This window comes from Pygocentrus nattereri, chromosome 3 (genome assembly GCF_015220715.1).
Source record: "Pygocentrus nattereri isolate fPygNat1 chromosome 3, fPygNat1.pri, whole genome shotgun sequence".
Lineage (NCBI taxonomy): Eukaryota > Metazoa > Chordata > Actinopteri > Characiformes > Serrasalmidae > Pygocentrus > Pygocentrus nattereri.
In genome coordinates this window covers 42,542,638-42,554,139 of record NC_051213.1, presented here as the reverse complement: position 1 = coordinate 42,554,139, position 11,502 = coordinate 42,542,638, and the positions used below count along the sequence as shown (strand labels likewise).

The 11,502-nt window shown below is 42.1% G+C and overlaps 1 protein-coding gene across 1 annotated transcript; it reads right to left on the bottom strand.

Annotated features, from left to right (window-relative positions):
• Positions 1 to 7,658: 7,658 nt before the first annotated feature.
• LOC108429936 (ictacalcin-like) lies at positions 7,659 to 11,079 on the bottom strand. The gene is made up of 3 exons (XM_017702017.2): positions 10,938 to 11,079; positions 9,813 to 9,967; positions 7,659 to 7,932 (listed from the first exon to the last, which is right to left on the bottom strand). Exons 2-3 carry the CDS (start codon positions 9,957 to 9,959, stop codon positions 7,783 to 7,785), a joined length of 297 nt encoding a protein of 98 aa, XP_017557506.1. The 5' UTR covers positions 9,960 to 9,967; positions 10,938 to 11,079; the 3' UTR covers positions 7,659 to 7,782.
• Positions 11,080 to 11,502: the final 423 nt, after the last annotated feature.

Sequence of the window (11,502 nt, the reverse complement as noted above, 5' to 3'; positions counted from 1 at the left end):
GTTTTTCAAAGTGCTCCTTCCACCGGCTGACAATATCCTCATTTGAAGTCAGAGTTTCTCCACCCTTGCCGAATGCAGCTTGGGCGCAGCCACCCCGACCACTCCTGAGTCGCACAAAAAGTTGTCCAGAACCTTCTTGAAGCTGACCGAAAGTCTTTTTCCATGGCTTCACCAAACTCCTCCCACGCCCTGGATTTTGCTTCTGCCACCATTGCAGCTGTGACCTTTTTTGCCTGTCAGTACCTCTCTGCTCAGTCGGGAGTCCGGGCCATCCAGTCCCTAAAGGCCTCTTTCTTCAGCTTGAGGGCCTCCCTCACCACTGGTGTCCACCAGGGGGTTCTTGGGTTACCGCCCCAACAGGCACCCACAAGCTTTTGGCCACAGCTATGCCTGGCAGCTTCCACAATGGAGGTTTTGAACAGGGTCCATTCAGACTCCACGTCCTCTGCCTCCCCCGGGACATGAGGAAAGCTCTCCCGGAAGTGGGAGTTGAAATCATTCCCAACAGGGGCCTCTGACAGTCGTTCCCAGCACACCCTCACTATTCGCTTGGGCCTACCGGGTCTGACCATCAGTTTTCCTTGCCATCTGATCCAACTCACCACCAGATGGTGATCAGTTGAAAGCTCAGCACCTCTCTTTACATGAGTGTCCAGAACATATGGTCCCAAGTCAGATGAAACGACAACAAAGTCGATCATTGACGTCTGACCCAAGGAGCTCTGGAACCATGTACACTTATGAACATCCTTGTGTTCGAACTTGGTGTTTGTTATGGACAATCCATGCCTGGCACAGAAGTCCAATAACAATTCACCATTTGGGTTTAGATTGGGCAGGCTGTTCTTCCCAGTCACGCCTCTCCAGGTCTCCCAGTCATTGCCAACATGAGCATTGAAGTCCCCTAGTAAGACTATGGAGTCTGTAGGTGGGACTCTTTCCAGAACCCCGCCCACTCGCTCCAAGAAGGCCGAATACTCTGAGCTGTTGTTTGGTGCATAAGCACACACAACAGTCAGAGTTTTTCTCTCTGCAATTTTAATTTGCACTGAGGCGACCCTCTCATCCACCGGGACAAACTCCAACTGAACGGCCATCAGCCAGGGACTGGTGACCCACTCCCGCCTGGCACCTCTCACCCTGTGCAACCCCTGAGCAGGAGAGGGACCAACTCCTATCAAGGAGTTTGGTTCCAGAGCTGACACTGTGGGTAGAGGTGAGCCCAACTACATCTAGTTGGTACCTCTCAAGGTTAACCTTACTCAAGGTTAAGGAGGTTACATTCCACGTGCCAAGAGCCAGTTTCTGCTGCAAGAGCCTAGGCCACCAAGGGCCCCCCTGCCATCTCCCACTGCCTGTGCAGCACTGCCCCGCTCCCCTATGCTGGACCTTGTGGGTGGTGGGCCCACATGGTCCCCCCATGTTGCCTCTTCGGGCTGAGCCTGGCCAAGTTACGTGGGCTGCCCACCAAGCGCTCGCTGGGGGACACTACCCCCAAGCCTGCCTCCAGTACACGTTGCTCTGTGCCCATTTTTCATGGTGGGTTTTTTTGGATCGTGTTATTCTGGGTCTTCACTCCAGACCTCTTCACCCTGGGAGACCCTACCAGGAGCATATTGCTCCCGATGACTTACCTCTGAAGATCCCTAGACCACACAAGCCCTTCCGCCACGATAAGGCCCTGATCCAGGAAGGGGTAAAATATTACTCCAGTAAAAGTAGAAGTTCCTCCCTTTAGACCTCCACTTGAGTAAAAGTACAAAAGATTGCCTTTAAATGTATTTAAGTATCGAAAGTTAAAGTACTAAAAGATTAATTATGACTCTAATGTCGAATTATCATTTTTTAAGAAGACTCACTTCATTAACTCATTTTAGGTGAACATACTCTAGTGTCACTCTTGCAACACCAATCTTTTAATAGAATGTCATTAATTAGTGACGCTGACGTCTAGTAAAATGATCATAAGCACAAAACACTGAAGGCAAACAGTTTTGTTTAAGTGGAACTGAGTGGCTCTGAAATAAGTTTTTACAAACAAGATTTACTTAAACGTAAAATGTTGAACTGTGTGCTTGCACTGGGTTGGTATGTCCAACAGGTCAAAACAAGCTCAAAATTTTTTTTTGGTTAGTTTTGCAGTACTACTAAATTTGCCAAAATCAGGTCGACAATATTAGCATTTTCTGCCATTGTGTGAACCTTGCAAGCTGGGTATTTCACTCTGACCTAGCCAACAGTATGAACGACTGACTGAACGAACTAACAAAACAAAATTAAACTCCAACAAGGAAATGTTGAAATTATGTTAAACTGAAACAAGGAAATACTATGAGTGTATTTTATTTACACAATTAACAATGGAAATGCACAAGTAATACCAAGAAATGGGTTGCAGTTTGTCTTTCGATGTTAATAGCTCAAAATAGCTGTCAATCAAAACAGGATTCAGCATTTTGACTGATCCTCTTGCAGAAGCTCCGCATCCAGACCCACCCACCCACAGCTCCATTCACCTCCAGAGACCCTCAGCGACAGGGGTGGGACAAAATCGTACCATTTATCCAATGACCGTCAAGTTTCGAGGGCAATGAAAAAACCCGCTCCATGCAGTGCCATTGAAGTGAATAGACGCTCAGCTTCTACAGGCAAATGCATTGATGCTACGTGATAAGTAGCTGATTCTGAACGAAATTATCTTCGAGATTAAGGTGTTCCAACGCATTTGTAGTCAATGAAATGTTAACGCAGCTGAACATATTTGACCATTTAATGTTTGACATTTTAGGGGAAGCTGAGCTTACCTTGCAGTCTTAGAGAAATCGCCACTGCTCTATGCGTCGCTACTATGCGCTCTTGAATTCTAACTTTTGAAACACGATTCTACAAACTTTTCCGTTGCACTGTAGGATAGGTAACCTATACACTCGGTTTGTAACTTCAAGTTCCCCTTCAAGTTGTGTCACGTTAGGTGCTTTGGGAGCTGCAGGAGCTCTCTGTGGGCATGGGGGTTGGTGCTTCCAACGCATTCCATATCATTATCAAGACAATAGGCATTAATCGCTTCACAGCAGGGAAGTGGGCTACATGGGGGCTGCTTTCTCTTATGAAAATTTTCATTGTTTTAACACTAGAATGACTAAAGCTATCATAATCATCTACAACTGCCACAAAATGGGGTCTCGTGAGAATAACTTATGGAGTAAATGTGTGTGATAAGACTTTGCAAAACTGTTCATTTTAAATGTATGTATAAATATATACCACTGTTGTCAGAAGAAAAATAAAAGTGGGGCAAAGTGGTTTAGCACTTTAGATCTTGCTAGCAAATACAACCAGTTCCCATTAACTGAACAAGACAGAGAAAAGAAAACATTTCGTACACCTTTTGGGTTATACGAATTCAACTGGATGCCTTTTGGATTGTGCAATTCGCCAAGTACGTTCCAACGGTTGATGGAACGGATATTTGAGGACCAGAATTTCCATGTACTTTTACTGTATTTGGATGATGTAATAATTTTCTTGCAGACTTTCCAGCAACACCTCCAACATCTGCAGCAGCATAACCTGAAACAGAAGCTGAAGAAATGTAATTTCTTTCAGACGGAAGTTAGTTATTTAGGCCATGTTATTTCTGCTGCAGGTGTCTCCACTGACCCAGAAAAGATTCGAGCAGTGGCAGAGTAGAAGCAACCTTCCACTGTTAAGGAGCTTTTAGACTTTGCCTCTTATTACAGGCGGTTTGTGGAGGGATTTGCCAGTTTGGCGGGACCCCTACACAAGCTAGGGGGTGCTTTACCGAGTTCTTGTAAACGCCCTAGGCCAGGGGTGCAGGGCACCATAGATCAGCACTGGGATAAAGCTTGTGAAAGGGGTTTTTTGGCTTTGAAGGACAGGTTGGTTAGTGCCCATGTTTTGGCATTTGCCGATTTCACTCATCCTTTTTGTTTGGAGATTGATGCAAGTCATGTAGGGTTGGGGGCTGTTTTGTCTCAGGACCATGAGGGCCAGTGGCGGCCTGTTGCGTTTGCCAGCCATGGCTTACAACCCAATGAGTGACACTTAAATGGGCTGTTGCAGAGAAGCTACAAGAATAGCTTCTAGGGCATAAGTTTACTTTGTATACTGACAACAATCCCTTGAGCTATCAGCAGTCAGCCGCTTATTGTATTATATAAGATTAGGCATACCGGAAGTGAAGGATCTGATGAGGATAATTTCCTTGAGGGAACTTTGCTGTGTGTGAGACCTAGTGCTATTGCATGTGAGCCAAGAAATCAGGTTTCCCCTCCAGACCTTGATTTGGAACTGATGCAAGTAGACCAGGTGCCTATAGACAGTGAAAGCTCTTCCTCTGCCTCTGTGGTAAGTCAGACACCAGAGCACCAAGGAGAGGAAGAAGTGGTGTCTTCACCAGTGGTTTGGCTGGGCAACAACTGGGCAACATGCAAATCCTTTTAATCTCCCTTGATCAGTTACCTTGAGGTCTGTTCATTTTTCAGTTACACCATATACTATGCAAAACATTTTTTGTCCCTGGCAATAACAACAGTTTTTTTTGTGTTTTCTTTCTTTGCCAAGATAGAGACATCTCACTGCCAAGTTAGCATTAGCCATTAGCAGCTTTTACAAAAGGACAAAAGCTAGTTGCCAGAAATTCGACATTTATATAGAACTGTAACAGATATAATATATTGCCAAAAGTATTCGCTCATCTGCCTTCACACACATATGAACTTGGGTGACCCCATTCTTAATCCATAGGGTTTAATATGGTGTTGGCCCACCCTTTGAAGCTATAACAGCTTCAACTCTTCTGGGAAGGCTTTCACAAGGGTTAAAAGTGTGTATATTGGAAATTTTGACCATTTTTCCAGAAGCGCATTTGTGAGGTTAGACACTAATGTTGGACGAGAAGGCCTGGCTCTCAGTCTCTGCTCTTATTCATCCCAAAGGTGTTCGTTCAGGTTGAGGTCAGGACTCCTGTTTTTCAGAACTCCTGAAAAGCAACCCCACACCATAATGTCCCCTCCACCAAACTTTACACTTGGCACAATGCAGTCAGACAAGTACTGCTCTCCCAGCAACCATCAAACCCAGACTCATCCATCAGATTGTCAGACGGAGAAGCGTGATTCGTCACTCCAGAGAACATGTCTCAACTACTCTAGAGTCCAGTGGCAGCATTTAACACCACTGCATTCAACGCTTTGTGTTGTACATGGTGATGTAAGGCTTGGATGCAGCTGCTCTGCCATGGAAACCCATTCCATGAAGCTCTCTCACTGGTCTCTCGCTAATCTGAAGACCACATGAAGTTTGGAGGTCTGTAGTGATTGTAGTTGGCGACTTCTGCGCACTATGCCCCTCAGTATCCGCTGACCCTGCTCTGTCATTTTACGTGGCCTACCACTTTGTGGCTGAGTTGCTGTCGTTCCCTCACTTCCACTTTGTTATAATTCCACTGACAGTTGACTGTGGAATATTTAGTAGTGAGGAAATTTCATGACTGGACTTGTTCCACAGGTGGCATCCTATCACAGTATCACTCTAGAATTCAATGTGCTCCTGAGAGTGACCTATTCTTTCACTAATGTTTGTAGAAGCAGTCTGCAGGCCTAGGTGCTTGGTTTTATGCACAGGCATGGAAGAGATTGGAACACCTGAATTCAGTGAGTTGGATGGGTGAGTGAATACTTTTGGCAATGCAGTGTAACTTATATTTGTACAGTAACCAGTCTCTGCACTGTCTTCTGCAATTATTTTTCTACCTGCATCAGCAGCAAAAGATGCACCTATACTGTATTCAAGTGGCCAAACAGAGGAACTTCAGCAAGCTGCGTTTAATACCAACAGCTGATTCAGAGACGGATGCATGCCTACCGGCCTCAGAATGCTGACTGAGAAGGCAGCCTTTGTTATGTTTCAGATATAGAAGCATGTGGGATTTTTGAACACAGCTGTTTCAGTGCCTTTGCAACACTTTGGTAAGGTCATGGGGGACCTCAGACCAGGCGCAACGTCATTCAAATACTTGAGACCATTCACTGCAGATATAAACATTTAGTTCAGTGAATAGCTATTGAAATTTAAAGTCATGGGATAAAGAAAGTACACTCTCTTTCAATTCTATGTTTTATGTATCAGGACCTAAATAACAATTGTGTGGTCCACACCAACTTCTATAAACAAAACAAAACAATACAAAAAAAAAACAGATGGCCAATAAACAAACCAGACTTCAATATGTATTTTTTTTCCAAAATAAGAACCAAAATTTTGAAGCCAGATGGAAAAAAGTGAGAACAATCTTGAATTCAGTCACATGTAGAAGCACCTTTAGCAACAATAACTTGAAGTAAATGTTTTCTGTAGTAACACCCTTTGCAAACATTGTATGGACAAATACCATGAATTAATGTTTGAGCAAACAACCACACAGCAAATAATGTAACTAACATTAGCTAGGATGTGGTTTAGCAAACTGTTGCTACGAAGCTAACCAGTTGTTATCAACAACATTAGCAAAGAGGACAAAACAATACTGTCCTACTGATTCTGTGAAACAGCAAAAGGAAGTCAATATTAAACACCTTTCAACCAGAAACAGCGACCTCCTGCCTTTCAACTCTGGATGAAGCTGAAGTCAGCTTCTTTTTTGCCAGCTTGTTGTTTGAATTTTTCAGTTCCACCTTCGATGGTACAGCAGTTACATTCTGGCACCTCAGGCTGTTTCTTGGTCATCTCTCCTTCTTGACACTGCATGGAGTTTAGCGCAAAGCATCTGCCAGATATAGTCTCAAGAACAATCTTGATTTTCCTCAAGTATATTCTGGCATAAAGTGCCATGAGTCCATCATTGGCTCAGTGAATGTTTCCCATGTCCTGTGGCTGCGAAACAAACCCAAATCATCACCCCTCCCCCACCATCATTGGAATGTCAAATGCAAGCCAGGCCCTCTGGTGCAACATCAGTGTCTGACCTCTCAAATGCTGTTATGACTAAATGGGCATGAATTCTTACACATGCCCTCCAAAATCTTGTGGAAGGAATTTCCAGAAGAGTAGAGGTTGCTAAGAAGGGCCAAAACCATACGAGTTCCCATGGTTTTGGGATAGGATGTTCAACAAGCTTGTATATGTGTGATGGTCAAGTGTCCACATACAGCACTGGAAATGAAGTGTACTAGACTAAAGCTCCAAAGTGAGAGGTGGAAGCAGCCAAAAAGCAAAAAAGTCTGAACAGTCATTTGGAGTGGACTGATGTGAAATGGTACATAGAACAGTCAGAATTGTTCACAGTTGTGGTAAAAAGAACCAGATGTCAGAAGAGTTTAATGCCTCTGAAAGCTCCCTCACAGAAAGATGTTGGTTATAAACACGTTACTTCATGTGACATTGTTTTTTGATAGTCTTGACAAAATATTTTGGCCTAAAACATATTTTTAAAACCCATTTATGATGGAAAGGTACATGTAGGTTTCTGGTAATTTTTGATAGTGAATAAAATGCCTATATTTATGTTGTGGACATTGTGACCCCTAGTTCCATTCACCACCACTGTAAAGAAATCTGAGTCAGATGACATTCTTTTTGACTGCCAGCGTATATACACCCCCAAATACAGATACATTGAATCATTAGGAAAAATAATATCACATATTAAAAGTAGTTTATTTCAAACATTTTCGTTTTACATAATGAGAAAACTTTTGAGTTTATGATTAAGCAAACATTTTATGTTTTTAATAAATGAGTACATATATTTATATGTCCTTTCTACTTTTTCTTTGCGTCTTTGAAGAAGTCGTTGCAGAGCATGGTGAGGCAGGCCACCAGGGTGACATACTCTTGGAAGTCCACGCTTCCGTCAGCATTGGCGTCCAGGTCCTTGAAGATCTTATCCAGTGCTTTCTGGTCTGTGGTTTTCTGTCAGGTAAAACACAAACCAAAGGCAGAGCCAGTTTATTCCACCTTCCTTCATGTAAGTGCTGCTGAACAGTACAGTCTCTAAGGCCTTCAGTATACTAGTCAAAATATGTTTGATGCCCAGTGTTAGCTTCTGCACTGGAGCTAATAGGCTAAAGAATAATGGAAGCTTATGAGCACCAGTTAGCACTGTGCAAACTGCATACATAATAAACCATTTCTTATTTGCCTCAAAGCATGCTGATTGATTGAAAACAGTCTGGAAAAACATATATTTGGAAAGTATTTATCAAATATTTTTTGCAATGTATGTAAGTTGTTAAAAATGTATTTGTTAAATATATTTAATATAAATGTATGCATTTATTTGTATGTTATTAGATTTTTCCAGTTGTATTCAATTTTAACAAAAGGTTGCAGATAAACCTAAATGGTACTGACTTCTGTGTACTTGCATTGCACGTTGCATTGGACTATTGTATGTACGCAGTAAGATGCTCACACAAAATCTATTTCAAATAACCAGGATATCAAATATCTAAAACACTTGATTTTGCCATGTTAAAGATTCATTTGCTAATATTTAAGACATTGGAATGCAAATTCATTTCAAAAGGTATCCTAACTGTGAAGTGCATTGGACAGTATTTTAACTATTTTCATACATTTTCAAATGCATTTGATAAACACATTTACATACACTTATTTTCGTATGGTACATTTCTATCTGTAATATTTCCCAACATATTTCACAATACATTTATTTTTAAATGTATCTGGTTAATATAGTAATGTATTCTGAATTATATTTTAGTTTGTGGAATAAATTTCAGCAAGGACTGCAATATATTTGAAATGTATTTCAAATATATAGAAATACATGTCCATGTATTTTTTTTCCATATGTGGCTTATGTTGTTTATGACACTATGACAAACTGTTGTCTATAAAAAGACAAAAGAAGTGTGTTGCTTCACTAAAAACCAGTAGTGAGTGACATACCAGTTCTTCCATTACACTGGATGAAATTCTTTTTAAGGTATTGGTTTTGTCATTAATGTTATCCTGGTGATAATAAATGCAGATAACATGACATACAAGCAGTGAAAACATGCTGATTCACCTCTTCTATTTCACTCTGAAGTAAATTTGTCCAGTTTATTGTTAAAGGAGCAGACATCATACTGTAATGAATAAAGACTTGAGGAGGTAAAAGAGATTGGAAGGAGAAGCCAGTCTCTTGGGGTTGGCTATTGGCCTTTAGCTTCGCATTGAGACTATCCAGCTTTCTGGGTGCAGCACTTCTTGCTTAGCCTGCTGCTTTAGGCAACACCGTTTTCTCAGGCTACAAGCCAAGAGGATCCAAAGCTCCTCATCTAAAACTTCCAGTAGGAGCTCAAGAGTGATGTCAACTTCCTATTTGCTAACTTTTTTTTTTCCCCATTCCTCCTTAAATGGTGCGGTAGTTACATTCTGGCTCCTGAGTTGTCAGATGCCAAAGTGTAACTGATGCACAATTTAAGGTGGAATGGGAAAGTGGCGAATGAGAAACTAACTTCAGCTTTGTTCCATTTTCCTAGAGTCAATCTACAAGAAAGTTTTATTTAAGCATCCAAAATAGTTTTATTAAAAAGAATTCTGTATATTGTGATACATATACCAAAATTGTCAGTAATCTTAATTATACTGCGATGTAAATTTTGGTTCTTTTGCCATTTTTTCCCTGTACTTTACATTGCTCTAATACATTGATTATGTATTAGATGACTTGTTCATAAGTGACTACATTTTTTTCATCAGTGATTTTATGCTACATTTGGCTTTCTGGACGTGAGCTGTAGCTACTAAACAGCTTGTAATGTTTATTGAGCGATTCTCACCCCGAATAGGTCACCAAGCTCATTGGTGAGCAGGTCCTTCAGCTCCCCCTTGCTCAGGGTGTACTTGTCTCCCTCCTTTCCGGAGTACTTGTGGAAGGCAGAAATCAGAAGTGCCATGGCACTCTGCACCTGGGAAGGCTGGGACATGGTGGCTTCTGGAGCAGAAAGGAAACAGTACATTTAATTTACATTTAATTATAGTTGGAACTTTTTCATTTCATTTTATTTTCATGCATGCATTCTCTTTACAAAGTGTGGATTTTTCCATATCTTCAAAGCAAGTGCAAGGCAACTTGATAAGACTATGGAACACATTGTCCTCTGTAAATGCACACCAGGGTGCATATAATAACTTGTAATAATATAATAATAACAGTTCAGTATTAAAGGTAAGTGTTACGATTAAGTTCCATTCTTATTTCATCCAAATACAGAGAGTTCATTCTACATTGCTTGTGTGTAATTGGCACCACATGGATGCAAAGCAGTGAAATGAACCAAGGCGTCCCACACTCCCTGATAGTGTGCCACACCCTGCTCTAGCCTAAAAGAAGTTAAGGGCATTCTTCCCTGTGTGCTGTGATGGGAGGAATCACCCAAAAGGAAGGAAGAGAGAGAGAGCGAAAGAAAGAAAGAGGGGAGGAGAGAGGGAGAAGAAAGGACAAAAGGAGGAGAGGAGTGGTGAAGTAAATGTCCGGTTTACACACAAGCTGGGAAATGGCCAACACCCTCCACTCATGTGATGGTCAGCTGTGAGGGTGAGAGGAGATGAGGAAGCAGCAGAATGGAAAAAAACAGGGAGGAGTGTGCTTGCGAGAGGGAGAGTTTACAAGACCTACGTAGCTTCTTGGCTCACCATGCAGAGTGAATGGAACAAGCACTAAAAGAGGGTGTAGAGCCAGAGAGAACAACCATGCGATTCCAGAGAGGAATGTGCTCAAGAAAACACCAGCAGTTTGCTGTAGTAACAGTCAAGTAGGTCCCCAGAAATGCTCCCAAAGTCAGCACCACCAGGTCAAGACCCAGCAGCAACACTTAAAATAGTTTTGCTAAGCTTTGTAGCGCTGTCACCCGCTCCTTGTAGCACACCAACAACAAGCCTGACAAACTTTTTTCCCCACTCACCTTAGGTTTGTACAGAGACGTCAACGAGCAACGAGAAGGAGAGGGACGGAGGGAGTGATGGAAGAGGGATGGACCTGCTGTTATATGCACGAGCTGCCACGCCCTCTGGCCATATCCATTCTGCCCCTCTTAGCTCATGGTTAACTCCCTCCTCCTCTTCATCTTTCTCTCACCATGGCCTTTTATGCCTCCCTGAGTGTTGGAGGGTTACAATAGCACTATAATTACCACCATAATATGCTAAAACATCTCCAGCCTTTTGTCCTGCCTAGGATGCAGCATTGAATTTCACCTTCAAACTACCATAGAAACTCTGTTTGCCAAGTTTATTGCATGGGGTGTAACATCAGAAACCTTCTATGCTAGTAAAAGTTCAGTCTGCCTGAGGTTAGAGTGGTTCAATCCAACCACAACAAATTCAAGCTTCTGTTGACAGTCTGGAGGTGTAAACTACAACCACATGATTCACTGGACGAGCAACTTGAACCAGGTTTTGTGAAGCTATTAAGACTATTAAGCTAATATGCACACAGTAAAGCTAGCTGTATCTGCATATAGGACTTGA